Below are 25,908 nucleotides of genomic sequence, written 5' to 3' on the forward strand. Positions count from 1 at the left end.
ACAACCGGACTATCGCTTCACAGGCTTCCTCATCGAGTTTACCATCAATCCTGCGAAACAACCTGACTAACGTTTCATAGTCATCCTCATCTGGCTCACCCTCCGAGTCTTTACTTTCTTCTTTGTATTCATGGTCTTCGTAAATATCATCGTAATACTCATCATCAGTCAGTATCTTCGGCAAAGGCTTCTCCTGTGAAATACAACATTGCACATGGAATTATGTGTTCACGCAGTAGACGACCAATTTCAAAGTCAGCAGAGCGTCTTGCTGCAGATCATTTATTTAACATACCAAGATGTGGAATTTCAGGAGGACTGAAGAAATTGAAGAATGAGTCATTTGGTAAAGTTTCATTAACTGTTTTCCAAGTACTCCGACTCTTATGCTTTGGTTTTGTTTTAATGGTTTTCAGTGTGACATTTTTTCTTTCTTCCAGTCGATCTGGCAACATGTGCATCCCGTGATTTCTGGTTTATCCAAGAATAAGAACTCAAGCTTTTCAAGTCACGATTCCAGCTGAGGCCGCAGGTCCAGCTGGTATAACTTTGTAATTACCTCATTTGTAAAATACTCATTTGGCTTAAACTTAAACTCCAGAGTGAAGCTCGTTGGCTGTTCAAGCTCTGAACATTAAACGTTCACATTTTGTAGATGCTTTAATATAGGCTTATCATGCTCCTGTATCATACCACTGAGTAAGTGGACATTCTCGAAGACTGTTAACCAGAGGTTTGGAATTCCCTTCGGCTCTTCCATCCCCTCATCTGATTTGTCGTCCTCTGCCTGGACATTTGCTTGTTTCTCATTGAATAACCAACATATCTTGTTGAGAGTCGCGGCAATCGTTTAGCCACTCACTGTCTGAAACGTACAGCCACTCAACTAAGTTCAGGGCCCCACACGCATCCCCTCCTATGATGGACTCGCTTTTCATGTCCACAGTGGAAAATGGAAATATGTGAGTTGTGTCATGCACCCATTATTCGAGTTCACACACACCCAGGTCCCAATCTCCTTCCCACCGTAGTGGATCGGCAGTCTCGGTTGATCGACATCTTTCAGTTTAATGTGCAGCCCATGCAAATCGGACAAACTGAGGAGGTTGGCCCTCATTCCCATGTCGAGGTCGCATTATTTCAATGTGTCATTCAGCAGTACCAGAGTTGTCCATCTGTATTCAATGGCATCAGGTTTGTCATTACTATCATCACGACTGTTCAGGAAGACTTCTTTACGTCTATGGTCGGACTGATCTGGTCCTTGGTTGAAATGAGGTTAATGAAGAACTGTTCTTCCGAGGGCAACTCATCAACTGCATTGATTTGATTTGGTCCACTGATTATTCCAGGGCACACCTGGAGCATACTTTTCCATATGCTGGAAATTGCCGTGGGCCAGATGATTGCCACATTTCTGGCATAATGACCACCTGCACTAAGATCATGTTTCTGATTAAACTGTGTCACAGTGCTGATGGCGCTGGCGTCTTCTATGTTGGTGTCATAATGTTTCAAACTGAGTGTACTGATCTGCTGTGCAGCTAGCTCACTCGCATGGCAAAATCTAAATTGCATTTTTCAATTTCAGGTCTTCTTTCCGTAACAATCTCTCACGACGTTTGTCATTCGATATCCCAAACACTATTTGGTCGTGGATCATCAATTACTTTGGATTACTGAAATTGCAGGACAGGGCCTTCAGTCTCAAGTCAGCTACAAGTCTGTCAAAAGATTTGCTGGGTTACTGGGTACGCATACGAAAAATGTATCTTTCAAATGTTTCATTTTTATTCGGAGAGCAATGCCGATCAAAGTACTTTATCACCTCATCTTAACTCTTGCTTTCCTGTTCACTATTAAAAGCAAATGTATTGTAGACCTGCCACCGTGAGCAGCAACTCAATGTGCCTCTCGTCAGGCTTTGCGTGCAGGCCAAGGGCTGGGACATAGAGATAAAACTGTTGTTTGAATTTGCGCCCGTTTTTGTCTATGTTACCCGAGACTTGAAGTTGGTAAGGTGCCTTTAAACCTTCCATCTTGAACTTCACCGTCATTTGCTTTGTTGAGATGCCACGAGCCATAATTCACCAGGTCGGTGGAAGAATCTTCTCTTTTTCGTTCTTCAGCCTGTTTAGCCTTGTCTTTTCTGCTGTTACCTTTAAATGTTCAAGACTCCTGGTACCATGTTGTGTTCTGAGACCTTGCCGTTACAATGCACAGTACATCTGGTGACTTAACTAGACCGATGATTTATTGATGAACACGTGGAAAGATAACAAGCAGAATATTATACAGATAAAGTTACCTTGTGAGTTCTGTGAACTTTCCTGGAACTACCCAATGTGTGACTGTCCTGTTGTATGCCTTACTACAAACTGGCGAGTGTCTCTCATCACGTGACCGATGTCTGACGCCACCAGCTGGTTGGAGATTGCATTACTAACTATGTACAATACTGTTCACAGGCATATCACACAGAAGAAGGGTAGTACGTCCGGTATATATGGGCGGATTATAGAACATAGTACAGCACAGAACAGGCCCTTCAGCCCTCGATGTTGTGCCGAGCAATGATCACCCCACTCAAACCCACGTATCCACCCTATACCCGTAACCCAACAACCCCCCCCTTAACCTTACTTTTTAGGACACTACGGGCAATTTAGCATGGCCAATCCACCTAACCCGCACATCTTTGGACTGTGGGAGGAAACCGGAGCACCCGGAGGAAACCCACGCACACACGGGGAGGACGTGCAGACTCCGCACAGACAGTGACCCAGCTGGAAATCAAACCTGGGACCCTGGAGCTGTGAAGCATTTATGCTAACCACCATGCTACCGTGCTGCCCACTATTCTGGTGGAGGACTCGGTTTTGATGGAGGGGGTGAAAGCAAAGTAGGAGGAGGATCTGGGGCGTGTGTTGGAGGATGAGGTGTGGGGTGAAGCCTTTCGTAAGGTGAATTCCATGTCCTCATATATGAGGCTGAGCTTTATCCAGCATAAGGTAGTGTTTAGATCACACCAGATCAGAGCTAGAATGAGTCGCTTTTGTGGGGGGTTTGAGGACAGGCGCTGACGCTATTTGAGGGGGCCAGTTAATCATATGCATATGTTTTGGTCCCGTCCCAAACTGCTGAGCTTTTTCAACACCCTGTCAGCGATTCTGAACATCAAGATTGAACCCTGTCCCGTAGTAGCCATATTTGGGTATGGGATCATCATTGTTAGTAAGTTGTTTAATTCCTTATGAAATTCACTCCCAAAACGTTACCAGACTGAAGATCACACAAGGCTAATACCACTTCCCCCTTAGAAATGGGAACATATAGGGCCAATCTTTGGTCCTCAGAAATTGTTGGGGGTTGCAAAGAGGAAAATTGCTCCATATGTACTAGTGCATCCCCCAACAGAACTGTTCCATATAAATAAGAATAGAAACTCTTAATATGTTCTGTTTTAATCATCCCATTACTCTTGAAATCTGGCACAGATAAAATAACACTACTGTCCACTTTCTTCTGAGTAAGGAAAGCCAAATACCTACTTGGTTTATTTTCAAACTCTTATAGCTTTTGTTTTGAAACTGTTATACTCTTCTCAGTTTAATCAGTAAGCAGCCCAGTGCTGTTTGGATTGCATTAATTTCTTTCAGCATTGAATGTTTGGGATTCCGACCATACTCCCCCTCAGTTTCAGCCAATTTTACTTCAACCTGGTGCTGTCACTCCATTATTTAACGCTTTTTGCTGGCCATGTATGAAATAACCAAGCCCCTTGCAAATGCCTTGCAGGTTTCCCACCAGATTGAAGGCTCACCAGAGAGAGAATTGACTGAGTAGATGAGATAAAATTCAGCCTTAAAGTACGAGATAAAGTTATGATCCTTAAGTAGAGATGCATTAAATCTCCAAGGTCTAGACCAAGGATAAACCCCCCAAATTAAAAATTCCAAGAAGATTGGCATGATCGGAGATTATAATACGACCTATATTAGCAGGAGGCCACTGAATTTAATATTGTTTTGGGCATGAAAAAATAATCAGTTCTGGTATAATATTGATGAGAAGTGGAGTAGAAGGTGAACTCTTTATCTTTGGGGTGCGATGTTCTCCAAACATCCAAGTAGCCCAAATCTTTGCATACCGATGCCAATGCCTGTGACTGTTGAGTGGGGGAGGATTGTTTGTTATGGAAAGTTTGTCCATCAAAGGATTAAGATGGCTGTTAAAATCCCACCTGTGAAGGAATTTATTGAAGTTAATCCGGCAAAATCCATAAAGGCTTCAGAAACAAAATCAGGGAGTAGTTTGGAGGGCCGTTGAAATTCATTCCCAACATACTGCATGCAGCATCCTCAGAACAATTACATACCTTCCCCCTTCACAGTTCTCCAATCTAAAAGGCACATTCTTGTTAACTAAAATCGCAACCTCCCAGCCAGGAGTGCTGGCTCCTTGTGATCTAAATGAGTTTCCTGCAACAAAGGTATGTCAACTTTTGCCTTTTTAAGGAAAGACAACGTTGTTCTTCATTTAATAGGATGATTTAACCCTATACATTCCAGGAGCAGAGTTTCAAAGTAGCTACTGCCATTGCTAATTCAGTCAAAGACAGTATAGGATATTGACACAGAGAAAATTGCTACCAGCTAAGGATTTTCTTGCCCTGCTCGAATGTGCACCAAAACATACTTCTCCATCTCCAACTAGATGGAAAGCACCAGTGACACATTATAAAGTCTTTTTCTAAGACATGAGACTTGTCTATACCCTTACAGGTACCAATTGGGTGGTACGGTGGCCCAATAGTTACTGCTGCCTCACAGCTCCAGGGACCCAGGTTCAATTCCGGCCTCACGTGACTGTGTGGAGTTTGAACAGTCTCCCCGTGTCTGCTCCGGTTTCCTCTCACAGTCGAAAGATGTGCAGGTTAGGTGGATTGGCCATGCCAAAACTGCCCCTCAGTGTTCAAAACATTAGGTAGGGTTATTGGGTTACAGGGATAGGGATAGGTGGAGGCGTGGGCTTAAGTAGGGTGCTCTTTCCAAAGGCCGGTGCAGAATCAATGGACTAAATGGCCTCCTTCTGGACTGTAGGGATTCTATGATTCTATGAATTCATGATTCTTTAACCCTAAATTAATAATTTAAAAAAATCTAAAGCCAATAGCTTTAAGGCGGTTACCCTCATGAAATGTGAGGCCCTGTAGGGCTATACCTATAAAACTTCCATAATAACACCAAGGAGTCTTTTTCCTCAAAGGGGAGGGACAAAATACGCCACAAAAAAGATGAGCAGAGAATGCCCTTTCTGCAACCTAACCCTCCTTCTTGAGGCTGAATCCACACACCTACCTCCCAGCAGTGGCTCTACTCATATTCATCATGAACAGAGCAAAGGAGACCATAAACCATATACCTCCATCATAAGCATGCAGATAAAAAGAAAGGAAGACACAGCCCAGTGTCATACAACTTGCACAGTGTATTCCTTAGCTAGAAGGAGCAAGCTGAGGAGCGACTTTCATAAAGGCAGATGGAAGTCCCTGCCATTCTGGAGGATAAAAACTCTCTGTGGACCTCATTGGTAAATCATCCCTGTCAGAATGACAAATACCAACACAGAATCAGGAAGGAATTATAATGACAAGGGATAGAGTCCGGGTTAAACAGTGAACTGCAGTCTGCACTCCAACTTATTACCTTCCATCTTCACAAAAATCAAGGTTTTAGTTGGGTTGTTGTATGTCTTTACAGAGTTGTTGGATGACACCCTCAGTGTAGCAGGATACAGTTGGACATTCTCACTCCAATGGCCCTCATGGGCTGGATTCTCCATCGGCGGGATCCTCAGTTTCGCCGGCAGCGCACTCACACCTGCAGATTTACCGCCGGCGAGGGGGTGCCCAAAATGGGAAATCCCATTGGCCGGCTGCCGGAACGGAGAATCTCGCTGCCGGCGGAGGTACGCTGCACCAGAAAAAGGGTGCAGTGGGAAGGGGGATCCCGCCCCCTGTGTCTCTGATGTATCACCACCGAGAAAGTTTGGAAAAAAGAGACCTTTACTCCCTCAGAGAGCAAAGACCTATTCCGTTTAGCTGCCTCCAATACTCTGTAGCGATTCTTGAAGTTGTGAAAATGGATAGTTGCAAGCTGGGGTTGTTGGTTCTCCCGAGACCTCAGAGGCAGGATACGATGTGCCCTTTCTAATTTAATGTGCCCATCTTTCGTTTCTAAATTAAGAAGACGTGGTCGCCAGCTTTCAAAAATGTTAACTGAGAGCTTACCCTCAGCTCCTTCTGCAAAACGACATTCTTCCTCTGGCCTCGGTTTTCCAAATTGTCTGGAATTCTGACATACCAAGCAGCTACATTTCCAAGGATTGTAAGCAGGCTTCTATGGAAGAAATTGCATTTTGGACAGTACTAATTCTCCCTCTGCTTTGTCAAGCCTTTAATCCATATTCTGTAGCTTTATAATATGAGCGCTGATATCTTATGTGAACAGACTGAGTTTCTCATTTAACGACATTAATAGTATTAGCAGTCATCAATTATAATGCCTTTGAGAGTGCTGGATCGAGAGTCTGTTCACTCACTAAGTCGCCATGTTGAGGAGTCCGCTCTACCCCAGTCACTTCTGACCGCTCATTTTTGATGCCAATTTTCTTAATATTTCTCGGCATTTTGCCACCAAGATTTAGCCATAAATCTTCCAGGGACATAATATGAAGTTCTCACTCCTGGATTAGTTAAGCACGAGCAGTGTGAGTGCGATAAATTAAAGGACGATAGGTTGAGTAGTGCCATAAATCACAGAAAAACAACTATTCCCGCGCTCATATCACGTGACCCCCTGCTCATAAATTTTTACTGTGAAATCAAACCAATCTGATACCGTAATCTTATATATCAGAGTGACTCAATTCAAAAAAAATCAAAGGATCACGTGGAAGAATACTTACTTTAAACCCCAAGCAATAGTTCGTTTTGAAGTCCTGACTATGGAGGGGAAATGGCAGCAAGAATTCTCATTTCTGATCCCTATCGAATTATATCCTCATGGGCCCCACATGGAAACTTCTGTTTTCAGATGACAGATAAAAATAAGCTGGGATTGGTTCTGATGCTCTCAATAGAATAGCCAACTAATAATTATGATTGAGGTGCTCACTAGCCATTTCGATCAGGTTTTGGAGAGTTGACACCAGTTGTAGAAGAGTACTACTATACTTAACTTCAGAAGGAAGGACATAAAATTGGAAAGTAAATACCTTCCTGCTTGCTTCTTCTAATCAAAGAAGAAAGAACAATACAGCACAGGAACAGGCCCTTCAGCCCTCCAAGCCTGCGCCGACCATGGTCCCTGCCTAAACAAACTCCATATGCACTTACGAAGTCCGTATTCTTCCATTCCCACCCTATTCATATATTTGTCGAGATACCCCTTAATTGCCGTACCATACCTGCTCCCACCACCTCCCCAGGCAGCGCGTTCCATATATTTACCACCCTCTGTGTACAAAAATAGCCTTGTGCATCAGTTCCAAACTTTTCCCCACGCACTTTAAACCTATGTCCCCCTAGTACTTGACTCTCCGATCCTTGGAACGAGCATCTGACTATCCACTCTGTCCATGCCACTCATAATCTTGTAAACCTCTATCAAGTCACCTCTCAACCTCTATCGTTCTAGTGAGAACAGACCGAGTTTAACTAACTTCTCCTCATAGCTAATGCCCTCCATGCCAGGAAACATCCTAGTAAACCGCTTCTGTGTTCTCTCCAAAGCATCCACATCCTTTTGGTAGTATGGCGACCAGAACTGTACACAATATTTCAAATGAGGCCTAACTAAGGTCCTGTACAGCTGCAACATGACTTGCCAATTTTTATATTCAATGCCCCAACCAATGAAGACCAGCATGCCATATGCCTTCTTGACCAGCTTATCCACATGCGTTGCCACTTTCAGTGATTGGTGGACATTCACGCCCAGGTCTCTGCCTGTCAGTACTCTCAAAAGTTCTACCATTTATTGTGTAATTCCTACATGCATTGGACTTTCCAAAGTGCATTACCTCACACTTGTCCGGATTAAACTCCATCTGTCATTTCTCAGCCCAAGACTCCATCCAACCAGTTTATATTCTGCTGTATCCTCTGACAATCCTCTTCACTTTCCGCAACTCCACTGATTTTTGGTCGTCAGACCAGCTACATTTTCTTCCAAATCATTTATATACATCACAAACAACAACGACCCCAGAACTGATCCCTGTGGAATGCCGCTAGTCACAGCCTTTCATTCAGAAAAGCGCCCTTCTACTGCTACCCTCTGTCTTATGTGCCGAGGCCAGTTCTGTTTACAACTTGCCAGCTCTCCTCTGATCCCATGTGACTTCACCTTTTGTTACAGTCTACCATGAGGTACCTTGTCAAAGGCTTTACTGAAGTCCATGTATACAACATGTACTGCCTGTCCCTCATCTATCATCTTTGTCACTTCCTCGAAAAACTCGATCAAATTAGTGAGGCACGACCTCCCCTTCACAAAACCATGCTGTCCATCACTAATAAGTCCATTTGTTTCCAAATGTGTGTAAATCCTATCTCTAAGAATCTTTTTCCAATATTTTCCCTACCACTGACGTAAGGTTCACCGGCCTATAATTTCCTGGATTATCAGCTGCCCTTCTTAAACAATGGAACAACATTGGCTACTCTACTGTCCTCTGAAACTTCACCTGTAGCCAATGAGGATAAAAAGATTACTGTCAAAGCCCCAGCAATTTCGTCCCTCAGTATTCTGGAGTAGATCCCATCAGGCCCTGGGGACTTATCTACTTTAATGCTTTTTAAGATGCCTAACACCTCCTCTTTATTAATATCAATATGACTCAGAATATCTACACACTCTACCCTATACTCCTCATCCACCAAGTCCTTCTCTTTGGTGATTACTGAGGCAAGGTATTCATTTAGTATCTCTCCCATTTCCTCTGGTTAGATACATAGATTCCCTCCAATATCCTTGAATGGACCAACCCTTTCTCTGGCTACCCTCTTGCTCTTTACATATATATAATACGCCTTAGGATTTTCCTTAATTCTGTTTGCCAACAAAATTTCATGACCCCTTTTAGCCTTCCTAACTCCCACCTTAAGTTCCTTCCTACTTGCTTTATATTCTTCAAGGGTTTCATTTATCCTAAGCTTTTTAGACCTCACAAATGCTTCCTTTTTCTTTATGACAAGGTTCATAATATCCCTCATTATCCAGGGTTCCCTATACTTTCCACTTTTATCTTTCACCCTCACAGGTACATGCCGGTCCTGAATTCTAGTGAACTGACATTTGAAAGCCTCCCACATGCCAGATGTTGATTTTCCCTCAAACAGCCTTGTCCAGTCAACACCCTCCAGATCCTGCCTAATGCTGTTGTAATTAACCTTCCCTTCTCCCACTTTAACACCTTCACCTGAGGACCACTCTTGTCCTTTTCCATAAGCAGTTTAAAACTTACAAAATTCTGATCACAGTTCCCGAAATGATCTCCTACTGAAACTTCGATCACCTGGCTGAGCTCATTTCCCTGCACCAGGTCTAATACGACAGAATTTCTCTATATTCACTAAAGCTAGTATTAAATACACATGTTTTGAATTGCATAACATCTGAAAACATTATGCATGATTTAGGAGTGGACCAAGAAGGACAATGAGGAAGACAGGATTACACTGCATGTACATAAAGACATAAAGTGTGGTGAATTAGATTGATGAGCTACAAACACAAATAGCTGTGTGAAAATATGATGCAGTGGCACTGACAGAAACATGTTTAAAAATAATGAGGATTGGGCATTTCAGTACAAGGATTTAAAGTATTCATAAAAGGTAGCTGTAATGAACTCCAATTAGCTTTATTGGTTGGCCAATTGGAGTATGAGCTCCCTCAATGATAGCTCATTGAGGGGGCCCATTTAAGCACCTGTGTAGGCTTTGTGAGCCAGTCTAAAGTTGACTGGACTGCTAGCAGCACTGTTTATAGCTGCTCCTGTAATATTGTATTGTAAATAAATATTGGTGTGGTGACGGAACTCCTGCCTCCCGTGGATTACTACAGTGGCGACGAGGATGGGATATAAAGTAGACGAGTCAGGCTTACACCCATTAGAAGACAGAATAAGGGCAATAAAAGAAGCCCCAGCTCCCACCACGGTCCAGGAGTTAAGATCATTTCTAGGGTTGGTAACCTATTATGGAAAATTTATTGAAAATAGGGCATCCATCCTAGAACCCCTCCACCAGCTACTAAAAAAGGGGCAAGAATGGAAATGGTCCGCCCGCCAAAACAAAGCATTTAGGGACATTAAGGAACAGCTGTCATCCAAAAATGTCCTAGAGCATTATGACCCAAGGAAGGAGTTGGTGGTTACTTGTGATGCAGCCCCCTACGGGGTAGGAGCCGTCTTAGCCCATAGAGGAAGGAATGGGGAAGAACGGCCAATAGCCTATGCTTCGAGGACCTTGGCGATGGCTGAGAGGAAGTACGCCCAAATCGAGAAGGAAGGACTGGCGGTGATATTTGCAGTAAAAAAATTTCACCAGTATCTGTACGGGCGGAAATTCACCATAGTGACGGACCATAAGCCGTTATTAGGGTTATTAAAAGAAGACAAGTCAATACCCCCAATTGCATCAGCTAGAATCCAATGCTGGGCGATGCTACTGGCGGCGTATAGATACGTTCTGGAGCACAGACCGGGAACGCGAGTAGCAAATGCAGATGCTTTGAGCAGACTTCCCCTCCCGGACACTCTGCCGCAAATACCAAAAGTAGAGGAGACAGTAATGACTCTAAATTGTTTGGACACCCTACCAGTAGACGCACAACATATTTGGTTGTGGACGCAAGAAGACCCAGTTTTAGCCAAGATGAAGCATTTACTGCTAACAGGGGAACTGGAAAGACCAGTGGAGCCCCAGATGCACCCATACTGCAGCAGAAGGGACCAAATAACCATAGAAGACGGTATCCTATTATGGGGAGCCCGGGTCCCAGCTCAGGGCCGTCAGGCAATCTTAACTGAGTTACATCACGGACACCCAGGGGTGTCTAAATTGAAGATGCTAGCTCGAAGCTACGTTTGGTGGCCAGGTTTGGACACAGACATAGCAGCCTTGGTACGTCGGTGCCAGGAGTGCCAACAGGGGCAAAGAGTGCCACCAGCGGCGACATTGCACCCGTGGGAATGGCCAGGCAGACCGTGGACCTGCCTGCATATTGACCACGCCGGCCTTTTCATGGGCTCGATGTTTTTGGTGATAGTGGACGCCCACTCCAAATGGTTGGATGTCCACCGGGTAAACGCGGCAAGCACAGCATCGACAATTGAAAAGCTCAGGGCCTCGTTTGCAACACATGGACCTCCGGAGGTATTGGTGTCGGACAACGGAACGGCATTCACAAGTGGGAAATTTGGAAAATTCCTGAAGGAAAACGGAGTCCGTCACATCAAAACGGCCCCCTACCATCCAGCGACCAACGGCCTGGCAGAGAGAGCGGTCCAGACACTTAAAGCGGGACTCAAGAAGCAGCCGGCAGCGTCAATGGACACACAGCTCTTGCGCTGGCTGTTTGATTACAGGACCACACCGCATTCCACAACGGGCATACCGCCAGCTGAACTCTTAATGGGAAGGCGGCTGCGAACGAGGCTGAGTCTCCTTTTCCCAAATTTAACGGGGAAACTGGAGAAGCAACAAGGAGGCCCAACGCAGGGGGCATGATAATAGTCGGCAGCAGAGACATTTCCAGGTGGGGAGACTGGTTTGGGTCAAGAATTATGGGAATGGACCAAAGTGGGTCAAAGGCACGGTAGAGTCCCAAACAGGGCCCATATCCTATGAGGTTTCGATAGGAGGTAAGGTGCTGAAGAAACACCTAGACCAAATATGGGCAGCGGAACCACACCTAGAGGCAGGCGAAGCATGACCGCCTCAAGCTGGGATAGCCCAGACGGAAAGGATACCCACACCCCAGCCCCGAGGAATTTCTCCAGACCCCGTCATCCAGTCGTCAGAGTCGGAGATGGACACGTTCGACGAGGCCGCCGCGACACCTCTCCCCAAGGAGGAGGAAGAACAAATTCCATGGAGGTCGTCACGGAAAAGACGGGCACCTATAAGGTACACCCCGCCCACTTCGGAGAACGACCCGGCGGACGACACAGAGGTGACAGACCCAGACATGAGGAGCAGGAAGAAGCTCAGAGGAATGCCAGCTGGCAGGAATTCCTCGGACCTTGGGAGAGGGGTGTAATGAACTCCAATTAGCTTTATTGGTTGGCCAATTGGAGTATGAGCTCCCTCAATGATAGCTCATTGAGGGGGCCCATATAAGCATCTGTGTAGGCTTTGTGGGCCAGTCTTAAGTTGACTGGACTGCTAGCAGCACTGTTTGTAGCTGCTCCTGTAATATCGTTATTGTAAATAAATATTGGTGTGGTGACGGAACTCCTGCCTCCTGTGGATTACTACAGTAGCGAAGGAATGGAGGTGGGAGAAATTATTAGGCAAGACACTGTAGTCTTGAAAAGAGGAATTCCTTATGGGGACAAGGACATACTTCATTTGGCTGGAAATGTGAAGGAAAATAAGGCAAGTTCTTGCTCCTTGAGGTATTCGACGAACGTCCAATGTGTGAGGTATAGTAACGGCAAGGGGAGCCCGATGAGTTCACAAGGAGATGTTTATTCAGTTTTACAGCGGCACATACATAGGGGCCGGTTACACATTACCGGATCCTTACTCCTTTCTGTCGGTTCCTACAGAGACGACCTATTATAAAAATGCTGGTTAATTCCTGGTCCAATCAGGACAAGAGAACAATCATCCCCAGCTGGATGAACCTCAGGCATGTCACATGCAGGTTATTACATTGGTGGGGTGAAGCATGTGCACCTCAGCCATTTGGAATTGTGACTGATCAATGTGTTCTTGTCTTCACAGGAGAAGAGGAAGCACAACCATACAAGTGGTGGGATTTCAAATTTGGCAGCACTGATGCCGATGTTGGAGGACATTCTGGAGTTGGTATGTGAGCAGGGGATGAGATCTGCTCGTCGCGGAGCAGCCAGAGTTTCTGAGAAGAATGAGAGTAAAGAGGATGTACTTTCAATAAGGGCTCCCATGAGATAAAAGGGCTCAGGGGCAGGGTTGTAAGTTATGTTTTTTTTTGTTCTTCTGCATCGCAATATTAAGGAAGCACTTCAAAGACACCCTGAAGGCTTACCACAAGAAATACAACATAGACATCAATGCCTGGGAGACCATTAATCAGAAGAAACCTACATGACAGAACCTCCTGATTGAAGGGACACAATTCTTCGAGGATACCCAATGGCAAGAGTAGGCCCAGAAAAGGAGCCTGATAAAGGAATAACAGTAATTTCTCCTGGAAACATCTGCCAAATGTGCAGCTCTAGGATTGGGCTCATCAGCCATGCAAGAACCCACAGACCCATGACTTATAACAGAGTTTCTTTGGTAGACAATCATACTTGTTACCGAGTGATTTCCGAAGAACAAGATATGTGGTATGCCTGTCCACATGTAGGATGCTGCAACAACAAATTAGTCTGGCTTCTTAATGTTCATTTATACTTATTGTTATTTTACATCCATCGGGTGGTTCATTGCTCAGCCTAGCAAAGATCGGGACAGCCCTCTAATGACCTCAAAGGAGGTGGAGGGTCCCTCGGATGCTGCACCGTCACATCCTCGCCACACACCTTTCACCACTTCAGGAACTGGCACCTAGGTGGGATTCAGTGCATCAGTATAGATGGCAGCAGAGACTGGGTGCAGCACATCACAATTGCCTGAGCAGCTGTCAGAGGCTGCAATTTCCAAAGGCTTTGACTGTTGGAAGAGTATTGGAGACCAGGAAAATGCCAAGCCAAGGCAGATGATGCGCCTTTGGAGTTGTCCATCAGGTGACAAATGTTGGATGCCCAGTGAGAGGTGCGTGGATCTGGCAGTTCTTCCACTACTTATACATTCTCTGGTTTGTACAGCAGTGGAGTCCATGCGAGGCAAAAGCCTTGCAGTCACCCTCTCCGCTGAATGCATGGCATCCTCCATCGAGAGATTAGATGTTCTCATGGACTTTCAGCTCCAGCAGCTCAATCAAGGTTTTCTAAGGTTATGTTCAGAGCTGCAAGCCGACACATAGGCAGTGACCTCACCAAGACATTGTCAGTGTGAGAGATGGATGAGGTACCCAGTGTCTCTGCTAGCTGCTTGTCCATGGTGAGCCGGGGGGGGGGGGGGGGGGGGGGGGGGGGGGGAGCGCAGGCCAATGGGGAATCTGATCAGGAGCATGCAACTGCTAGCAATGGGGGAGCACCAAGACTAAGTACTCATAAATGGTTTAAGACTGATCATGCGATGGGGCGAAGGGCCTTTCCTGTGCTGTATGATTCAATGACACTATTAAACAGAAGGACAATCGCAAATGACTTATTTAGTTGTGTATTTTGTGCCATGCTGTTCCACATTACCTTATTCAATTGATATTCCATACAGCACTTTCTTACTGTGGTTCGAGTGGCATGAAGATTAGAAGTCTGCAAACCCATTTGACTCATCGAGCCTGTACCGACTCTCTGAAAGAGCACCCTACCTCGGCCCACTCCCTGCCACAATCCCGTAACCCCACCTAAACTTTGAACACTCAGGGGCAATTTATCATGGCCAATCCACCTAACCTGCGCTTCTTTGAAATGTGGGAGGAAACCGGAGGAAACCCACGCAGACATGGCAAGAATGTACAAACTTCACACGGACAATCACCCAAGGTCGGAATTGAATCCAGGTCCCTGGCGCTGTGAGGCAGCGGTGCTAACCACTGTGGGTACACACAATCCAGTGTACATTGAAATGAGTCCCTAGACCAGTTCAGGCAATCTAATTTCACCTTGAGCAGCGCAATTATGGACCTTATGAAGGCATACCTTCTGTTGTTCCACTCCTCAGCAGGGGTTCGAGGATGTGTGATAGGTGTCATTAGCTGTCTTTTCAGAGGGTATCCTTTATCCCTCAAGAGTCAGCGATCCAATCATGCAGGATGGTTTAAACACCTTGGAAACTGGGAGTGCCAGAGAATGTAAGGGTCATGGCAGCTCCCGGGCTACCTTCAACAAACCTGGAGGATCTGCCGCTGATGGTTGCACCCTAGCTGGATATTGAGCATATGAAACCCTTTACGATATACAAAGGCTCCCCTAGATCCCCAGCAGGTGCTTTGTTCACCATATAATGATGCTCTGAATCTTTGGGAAGCCAGCAATTGTCAACTCCTCTTTCCTAATCTGCCTGGCTATCCTTGTTTGATTTGAAATTTTAAAGGTATTCACTCTCTTGAAGAAGAGAGGTGACAGGTTTTACGCAGTGATATGCAGTGGTCTATGACACAAAGCCCGAGGATGACATTTATCACAATAGTTATTCTCAGTGCAATAAACATAGGGTGCCTCCACAAACAGAGTTGAATGCTATTTCAAGGCCTCATACCACGCATGTGGATGTTTCTGTCTTTCTTGAGAGGTGATTCCATCTTCCGCACAGCACCTCTATCATGTCCAGGTGATTGGATTTTACTTGGTATACTCTGCCAGCAGTGTAATGGCACTTGTGCTCTCCTCTTCTCCTCCACAAGCCTTGTTGGCCTTCAGGATGTGTGGTGGATCGACATGTTGATGCTGTATCTAGCCAGCTGGCCTCCTCTCCCTTCTTCTCCTCTACTCTTCATCTGGGGAAGAGACTTCACCCAACAGAATAACCCTCAAATTTAAGCAATTGGAATGCTGAGGAGCAGACTGACTGATGTTTTGGCCAGTCAGTTAGTTGCTCTTTAAATCCAGGAGTCTCCTTACCCCCCCCCCCCCCCAAAAAAACTAAACAAAATGGGTCTGAAAAAAATTCAGAAAATCAAAATTTAAGCAATAAATATTAACTCCTACCTCACACTCTTTTATTCCTTCTGCAGCCTTTCATCACGCCCTGGATTAAGGAATTGTGAGGTCCTTGCCTGCCTGTGCAGCCCATGTGGCAACTATAAAAGCACACAGGCTGCTTAAAAGTGAAGGGCATTGTCTCTTTAATTCGTTAAATTGCCCCTTTAATTGACAATCGGCGATGTGCTGACTTTCGGGCATGTGGAGCGAAGACGTTGGTACCCCCTCCATACGGTGCATGGGGAGTTTTGTGCGCCCAGCCCCCGTGTTGTGAAATTGAGGCCCATTTATTTTTTAAGGCTGCATTTTTGAAACAGAATTAATTGAAACTTGAATATTTCTCCAGACATTTAAAAACAAATGTGTACCAAGATCTTCAAAGAGCTATACCTCTCTTGCAAAAAAGCAGAGAGCAAAGGAACAGACCAGATCACATTGCACTCTTTGTTTATGTCAGATATCATGTTTTGGTCTGTGAGTAAGCATGACATGCAGTGTGGCATCTGCCGACTGTGCCAAGTCTGGCAGGCTGTAGACGTTACATTTATGATAATGATCTCAGGGATTTTATATCAATGCACTTCAGCACTATGTTCATGTGTAGATGTTAAATGATACCAGCACCCACCAGAAGAGAAGGGCAACAGATGTCATTTGGTGTCAGATATCAGTAAACAGCAAAAGCACAAGGGGCTTCTGTTCTTTATGTCTTTAGGAAAACATCACGCTATGATGTTCCTTTTAATATCTTTTAAAGGGGTAATTTTTCTTATCACAAGACATAAACATCAAAAATATTACATCAATATAACACCTTCTCCTTGTAACATTTGCAAGAGTTTACCATTTTCTAAATTTTATTTTTCCATCTCAAACAGTGACGTGGTATGCTAGGCACTCGAGTTAAATATTTTGCTGTGTCACTGCCTAATGGGTAATGCACTAGAATAACCCAGGGGCTGGATAGACCCGCAGGCTTCCCTTTAGGGAAACATTGCCACTTCACTCTGAGCACTGTTGAGATTGGAAATTCAATGTGGGTGGAAGCGAAAACAAAACACATCCTACTGGCGTCTCATTTAATGCAGTTCACTGGAACACACTAATCTGCTGGGCTGGTTATTTCTTACAACATTCATTATTGAGCATAGAAGGGGAACAATGGGGACAAGAGGTTAAAAACAAAGGATTTATCATAGTTTCTTTTAATGTTCTCTGTTCATCCAGCAGTGAAAACTGATCATTTGCAAGGTGTTTTGAATAGTTTGGGACATAATACATAATGCAGATGGACCAAACAGAAAGGATATTTTTTTAAAAATTCAGAGTTCCCAATTATTTTTTCCAATTAAGGGGCAATTTAGCATGGCTAATTCACCTACCCTGCACATCTTTTGGGTTGTGGGGGTGAAACCCACGCAGACACGGGGAGAATATGCAAACTCCACACGGACAGTGACCCAGGGCTGGGATTCGAACCCGGGTCCTCAGCGCCGTAGGCAGCAATGCTAACCACTGTGCCACCGTGCTGCCCAGAAAGTATATTTTCAACATCAAATACGCTGTAAAGATTTCCAGTTAAACCATACCTGTATGGAGTTAAAGTCACCTGATGCACACCCTCCCAAAATAGCAGCGCCCATCAAAATCGATTCCTCCTCCTTTGCAAGGACAACCGGCATGCCTAAACAAGATACATTAACGCCTGTATTATATACTTTACAACATCAGAGGACATTGAAGAAATTTTGCTTTTTAATTAATCCTTGTCAAAGTCTATATTTCAATTATTATACTACTTTATTCATATTGTAATGCACATGAACTGAGCTTAAGATCTGTGTAAGGAGTTAATTCTGGCACTGCTGTTTGCAAACAATGAGCACAAGTGCCTGGGTAACAGATGAGAAATCTTTAATTATGATTACAAATAGAAACAAAATGCATGTCCTCCCACAGTCCAAAGATGTACAGGTTAGGTGGATTGACCATCATCAATTGCCCCTCAGTGTCCAAAAGGTTAGGTGGGGTTTCTGGGTTATGGGGAGTGGGTGGGAGCCTGACCCTAGGTGGGGTGCCCTTTCAGAGAGTCAGTGCAAACTCGATGGGCCGAATGGCCTCCTTCTGCACTGTAGGAATTCTATAAATCTGATCAAACCAATCAAATCCGAATATATAGGATGGAATTCTCCTGCTGTTGGTAATATTCTTTTTCTGCCGGTGCACACCATCACCCACAGGTTTCCCTGTGGCGCGGGGTGGCTTTAATGGAAAATTACATTGACAAGTGGCAGGAAGAGAGAATCCCGCCGCTAGCGGATGGCAGGCCTTTGAGAAATACGTGTTAGGGGTTTGGGGAATCCAGCCCATAATTACACATGATCTCTAAATCAAGTGGATGATCCAAACAAATCTCAATTAGGGTTATTTGATTTGATTCATCGATATTTGAATATTGTTCAAAAGAGGCATATAGGCCGGGATTCTCCCTTCTGGGGTCGAAGTCCCCACGCTGGCGGGAGAACCGGCGCCAACCTCTCCGGCGTCAACCACTCCGGCGTCAACAGCCCCTGAAAGTGCGGAATTCTTTGTATTTTCGGGGGCTAGGTGGATGCTGGAAGGTTGCTGCTGCTCCAGCCGGCGCCGAAGGGAAGGTGCGAGTTCACGCATGCGCTGAAGGGCCAGCATGATCTCGTGCAAGTGCGGAACCGTCAGCATGATTCTGCACATGCGCAGACTGGTCGGCGTATTTTGGCACATGCGTGGGGGGTTCTCTTCTCTGCACCTGCCATGGCGGAGCCCTACAGGGGCCGGTGTGGAAGAAAGGTGTGCCCCCATGAGCCGGGCCACCGTGGGGGCCTCCCCCGGGGTCAGATCACCCCGTGCCCCCCCCCCCCCCGAGGACCGCCCACACATACTCACTTGCCAGGTCCCGCCGGTGCCCGAGTTGAATGATTCACGTCGGCGGGACTGGCCAAAAATAGACGGCCGGTCAACCCATCAGGGCCCGGAGAATTGTCAGGGGGGTCAGAGAATCCCGCCCATATTTTCTAAGTTTCATGTCTTGCACAAAAACAAGAACGCCAAATTTCTTTACTACAAGAAAGAGGGTGTTGATTGGTTGGCAAGTTGACTTTGATTGGCTGAGGCAATGTCATGGAGAAAGCAGCGGGAGAAATAGGCTCCCTCATTTGAATTACTTTGAAACAGTCACAAGGCTTGAACATGTGACATTTGTTTGGTGAGAAAAGCTCCTTGCGTATGAAAGTTGGTTCGAGCAATCTTGAATGAGCCACATTATGAGAACCGCCGATTATCTTAAATTGGTTGTTGGTGTACTATTAGTGCACTCAGCATTGCTCAGAAAGTGATGCCCAATTGTGGAATCACATTTTACAGTAGATGTTTTGTGTTAAGAATGGTCTATATTATTATGGACAGCCAAAGAGATATGTATTCCTTTTGGCCTAAGTTGGAGCTTTCAGGGATATTTGATCCTGAAAGCAAACCATAGCACAAATTCACATTGACACCATTGTAGTTTTTGGCTGTTGCTGTACAAATATAGCAACATTTGTGTTTACTATTAGCCAGCAGTTTGGACCATCATGTGGATTCTTGTTTTAGCCTCTGCAAGGTAAGCATTTTGGCCTCTATCCCATCCCACTAAAAGCATGTGTTATATCGTGGATTGAATGTAATAAGCAAATGATAAATAGTTGGGGAAATGGATACCAAACCATGGAGAAATTAAGATAGCATAATAGTTGAAAAGAAAGCTTAGCTGAAAAGATGAGTTTTGAGAATCTTTTTAACGAATGAGAGGGAAATAGAATAGTATTGATAGTAGGGCCAAGAAAATTGAAGGCTCTGCTGTAAATGGTGGAATGAAGGGAAGGATTGTGCAAGAAGCAAAAGTTGGAGACCTAATAGATTGAGAGAGATTACAAAACAAGACAAAGTTGAAGAGAGAGAATGTGGGAGTCAAGGCCATGAAGGATTTGAAGGATATGGATGAGGATTTTAAATTGAATACCTTGGTGTCAGTGAGGATTGGGTTGTGGCCAAGCAGGACAGGGTCCAGGAAACTAATGTTTTGGATAAATTAGAGTCTATGAAAGGTGTGAGGCCAGCAAGATGGGCACTGGAGTAGTAATGTTTAGAAATAATTAAATAATGAATAGGAATGTCATCAAGGTGAGTGGCAGAAGAAGTAGCAGAGGTTGGGTCATGTCACAGAAGTAAACAGCAGCAATCCAGTGATTATATGCCATGTCATTAATCCTACTTGAGTCTGACAGACAACTAATTTTTCTATCCAACAGAGATTTGGCTGAACCACATCAAGTACGTGCTCTGCCCATAACTCTTCACCAATTCAGATTACCCTGGAGAGCAAAGATAATCCCCGGTTCCTTTTCTCCACTATCTACCACCTTCTTGAACTGCACCATCCTCCCCTCCAGCCAGATATGTGAGAAGCTCATCCATCTTTTTGTCACTAAGATTGAGATCATTGTTCAGCTGCATCTGCTGCATACATGACCAGCACCTCAACTTCATTCTCTGAAATCTCTGGGTGGAATCTTCTGCTCTAGCTGGTGGAAACCATGGAGGCAGGAAGGGCATGTAATCAAAAGGGATGTGGCTTACTGGAACCTCTCCACCTTCCCTTCTCTGACACAGTTAAGTTCAGGGTGCGAAGGCCCATGGCCTAACTTCGTGCTCCACCATCAATTGAGGCCTTTAAATAGCCAATTAATGACCACATAAAGGTCTCACCCTTTATTAATCGAGGATTAACCCACTGCTGGGTGAGCCTGTCACCACGTAGCATCCATAGTCAGCTTGTCACCTCTTTGTATTCAGTGCCTGATCAAGTGACTCCTGTCCCCCCCACATGACTAACTAATGGCCTGGATCACTCTGGGATCCTGGGACTCTGTTGCCTTGCCTTCTGGAAGCAGCCACAGCCTCTCCAATTTCTCAAATGAGTGCAAGAGCTTCTGGCCTTTTATTGCTGGCAGCTCAGTAGGCAAAACTTCAGCCCGGTGTCTTGATTCCATGGGAAGGCCCACCACTGGCCTGACCACTACCTGATTCATTTGTGGTTTCATGGGGCTTCCGAAAGCGAGGCAGCATAGGTCTCTTGCTGGCTGTCTGCTGATAAGATCCACAATGCCGTGACATATTTTTACCCTCTATTCCTGTCACTAAGCTGTCCATCTCTCCACCTTACTGACAGCTTTTAAGATCCTCCTTAAAACCCACTTCTTTTGACATATATGCCATACGCCCATAGAATCCCTACAGACGGAGGTTATTCAGCCCATCGAGTCTGCATCGACCGCCTGAAAGAGCACCCCACCTCGGCCCACTCCTCCACCCTATCTCCATAACCTCACATAACCTGCCTATCTTTGGACAGATATGGTAGCACAGGGGTTTGCACTGTTGCTTCACAGCGCCAGGGTCCCAGGTTTGATTCCCGGCTTGGGTCACTGTCTGTGTGGAGTCTGCACGTTCTCCCTGTGTCTGCGTGGGTTTCCTCCGGATGCTCCGATTTCCTCCCACAAGTCCTGAAAGACGTGATTGTTAGGTGAATTGGACATTCTAAATTCTCTCTCAGCATACCCGAACAGGTGCCGGAGTGTGGCAACTAGGAGATTTTCGCAGTAACTTCATTACAGTGTTAATGTAAGCCTACTTGTGACAATAATTTAAGAAAAGATATCGGGAGAACATGCAAACTCCACACAGCCTGCAAAGGCCAGAATTGAACCCGAGTCCTTGTTGCTGTGAGGCATCAGTGCTAACCACCGTGCCACTAAGGTTTTAGTCTCCACTCCTAATATCTTCTTCTTTGGTTCAGTGTCCATTTTGTGTGATTACATTTATGTGATGATGTGGAGATGCCGGCGTTGGACTGGGGTGAGCACAGTAAGAAGTCTTACAACAGCAGGTTAAAGTCCAACAGATTTGTTTCAAACACTAGCTTTCGGAGCACTGCTCCTTCCTCAGGTGAATGAAGAGGTATGTTCCAGAAACATATATATAGACAAAACCAAAGATGCCAGACAATGCTTAGAATATGAGCATTTGCAGGTAATTAAATCTTTACAGGTGCAGAGATAGGGGTAACCCCAGGTTAAAGAGGTGTGAATTGTCTCAAGCAAGGACAGTTGGTAGGATTTTGCAAGCCCAGGCCAGATGGTGGGGAGATGAATGTAAGGTCCCGGTTGAGGCAGCACTCATGTGTGCGGAACTTGGCTATACATTTCTGCTCAGTGATTCTGCGTTGTCGCGTGTCCTGAAGGCCGCCTTGGAGGACGCTTACTCGGAGATTAGAGGCTGAATGCCCTTGACTGCTGAAGTGTTCCCCGACTGGGAAGGGAACATTCCTGCCTGGTAATTGTCGCGCGATGTACGTTCATTCGTTGTCGCAGCGACTGCATGGTCTCGCCAATGTACCACGCTTCGGGACATTCTTTCCTGCAGCATATGAGGTAGACAACATTGGCCGAGTCGCACAAGTATGTACCGTGTTCTTGGTGGGTGGTGTTCTCACGTGTAAAGGTGGTATCCATGTCGATGATCTGCCACGTCTTGCAGAGATTGCCATGGCAGGGTTGTGTGGTGTTGTTGCCTCTGTTCTGAAGGCTGGGTAGTTTGCTGCAAACAATGGTTTGTTTGAGGTTGTGCGGTTGTTTGAAGGCAAGTAGTGGGGGTGTGGGGATGACCTTGGCAAGATGTTCATCTTCATCGATGATGTGTTGAAGGCTGCGAAGAAGATGTCGTAGTTTCTCCGCTCCGGGAAAATACTGGATGACGAAGGGTACTCTATCAGTTGTGTCCCTTGTTTGTCTTCTGAGGAGGTCGGTGCGGTTTTTTGCTGTGGCGCGTTGGAACTGTTGATCGATTAGTCGAGCTCCATATCCCGTTTGTACAAGGGCATCTTTCAGCGTCTGTAGATGTCTGTTACGCTGGTTTAGCTCACTCAGCTAAATCGCTGGCTTTTAAAGCAGACCAAGTAGGCCAGCAGCACGGTTCGATTCTCGTACCAGCCTCCCCGGACAGGCGGCGAAATGTGGCGACTACGGCCTTTTCACAGTAACTTCATTGAAGCCTACTCGTGACAATAAGCGATTTTCATTTTCATTTCCTCGTCTGAGCAGATCCTGTGTATACGGAGGGCTTGTCCATTGAGGATGGCTTCTTTAATGTTATTAGGGTGGAAGCTGGAGAAGTGGAGCATCGTGAGGTTATCCATGGGCTTGCGGTAAAGAGAAGTGGTAAAGTGACCGTCCTTGATGGAGATGAGTGTGTCCAAGAATGCAACTGATTTTGGAGAGTAGTCCATGGTGAGTCTGATGGTGGGATGGAACTTATTGATGTCATTGTGTCGTTGTTTCAGTGATTCTTCGAAAAAAATGTCATCAATGTATCTGGTGTATAACGTCGGTTGAAGGTCCTGTGTGGTGAGGAGGTCTTGTTCAAACTTATGCATGAAGATGTTGGCCTATTGAGGTGCGAATGTTCTGTGTATCTGGATGAAGAACTTCATTCACCTGAGGAAGGAGCAGTGCTCCGAAAGCTAGTGTTTGAAACAAACCTGTTGGACTTTAACCTGGTGTTGTAAGACTTCTTACTGTACATTTATGTGAAGCACCTTTGGATGTATTTCTCTGTTAAAGCTGCCACATAAATACAATTCCTGATGTGCGAAACACTTTTGCATCAATCCTAGTTAAATAGTTCCATTTTCAAATGTTCTTGTATTTTTTTCTTTGTTTGAATACTTCCTGCTTTAAACGATATCCTTTCCCCAATGAGTAGCATTGGTTAGCAAAAACAAGCCAGCTCCACAAATGAACATTACAAGATACACAAAAGTAGCAAAGGGTCACTTTCCCTCAAATTTCCTCCAGTTCCCTGAAGAGTTTGGCCTCTGTTCTGCACCTTCTCTTGTCACAAGCTGACAGCAGATACTCGGCACAGCGCATTGTGGTTACTGATCCACCTTACACCATTACACAGCTCGGCAAGTCGGTGCACCACTTTATACTCCCTGCTTGACAGTTTCTTGTTTCCAAAACCTAAAATGCATGAAATGATATTGGAGGCCTAAGTCAAACCCTCTCATGATGTCTACAAATTCTAAAGCCAAAATAGGACATAGAATAAAATGGTTTCATTTTACCATCAGAAACGGGTTAAACTGTTCGTGAAACATGCTTAAACCTGTGTCCTAGACCAAAGCCTGATATTCCTTTCCTCTCCGAATTACCAAACTTGCACAAATGTAACCAATTCTGACAACGGAATAAAAAGAACTGACAAGCAATAGACAGGAGATTCTCTTGGGACACAGGAACATTCGGATCATGGCTTATTGCATTGTATTCTTATAAGGATATGGGACTCCCCACATATTATTATTACCCGCTGATTTTACGTCCGGAAAAATAAAGGATGAATCTTAATTCTAAACTGCACTCCACAAATTCCCTTTATGTCTATGATTGCACAATTGTGTAGTTGAAAGAGGCAGGATACTTAAATGCTTTACCGTTCAAGCAACTTAAATCTGAAAACGAATGCGCAGCACATGATAAATGATAGACAGGAGTCTTGTGAGAGATCCTTTTTCAAACAATCTGATAAAAACCACATGCACAGACAAGCCTAAGCCTCCCTGTAGGGCTGAGAGTGCATTTTAGGCATGCTACACAGTTTCCACTCTATCTGCCAATACCCTAGATAAAAAAGTGCATTCTGCATGAAGTTCTAAATAGCAATTATATAGATTACATGGTAGCATGATACTAATCCTGATAAAAGGGAATTCTGTCCCTGTGCAACATGCAGCTGCTGCCTATTATATTTATAATATATTTACTGTCTAAGGTTATAAAATGATCATGGTGTACATTTAAATCAGTGAACACACCTTAACATAATGTATAAATCCAACAGTTTTCTTAAATTTTGAGAATGCTTCCGACTGAACCCAGAATTGTTTCAATCTAATCTACTGTTATCAGCCAGTCGCCAGCAACCACTGTTTAAAAGCATCAACAATCTGTTACTATATGCCACATGCAACTGTTGTCCCAGTATTAACTTCTACCAATATTTTCTTGGTGATCATCCTACATTTATGCCCTCAAGTTACCAAATATAGATCAGTGCAATTTTTTTCCACATTTCAAATTCCACTCCCCTCACCCCCCATAATTTGTAGCTCATTTGTCATAGCGGTTCTTCATCTTTGGAAGTAAATTTCCTTATTATTTTGACACTTCTGCAGGAGTAGAATGCTGTTGCCCACCTTTAAGGCAACCAAGAATCAGAATTCTATGAGGTGGTTGGCTCTTCACTCTCCACAGAATAATGGCTGAGGTGAACTCTGTCACATGGCAGTTGGCTGCATCACTGATGTCCTTCAAGAACCATGCGAGCAGGTGAGAGGTCAAATCAGGCTGTCCAAGTGCACCCTTCAACTGAATGTCGCGAGGGGGAACAGACCTCTGAGGAAGAAACACCATCGCTTGATCTGACACTCACTGTCACCAGCTCAGAAGTACAGTGTGTACTTCAGAGGGTAGTATAGAGTCAGGATCTGTACCTGGTGAGGTTGCAGGTAGGCCAGGGGAAAAGGTTAGCATATGTGCCAGCTAACTGCAGGGAAAGGTGGAAGACGAGCTCTGTTGCACGGGCCTCAGACGAGGACTTCAGTGGGACAGGATATAGGAAAAGGTTGATGGGAATGCACTCAGAGGTGCTTGGTGCATTGGCAGTCGTGCAAGATATTTGTTGTTACTGTCAACAAGCATGGATGATTACATCTCCAATGTTTTGGCGCAGGGTTACATGCAG

General features: G+C 45.0%; 1 protein-coding gene across 3 annotated transcripts in view; it reads right to left on the bottom strand.

Moving 5' to 3' along the window:
* The window catches only part of fggy (FGGY carbohydrate kinase domain containing), a 435,125-nt gene that overhangs the window by 87,861 nt on the left and 321,356 nt on the right, over positions 1-25,908 (bottom strand). For all 3 annotated transcript variants that reach the window (XM_038794356.1, XM_038794353.1, XM_038794355.1), the window contains one exon: positions 17,619-17,713. In XM_038794356.1, the coding sequence (XP_038650284.1) occupies positions 17,619-17,713 (95 nt within the window). The remainder of the gene's footprint in view (positions 1-17,618; positions 17,714-25,908) is intronic.

The sequence above is a fragment of the Scyliorhinus canicula genome, chromosome 4, assembly GCF_902713615.1.
Source record: "Scyliorhinus canicula chromosome 4, sScyCan1.1, whole genome shotgun sequence".
Taxonomy (NCBI): Eukaryota; Metazoa; Chordata; class Chondrichthyes; order Carcharhiniformes; family Scyliorhinidae; genus Scyliorhinus; species Scyliorhinus canicula.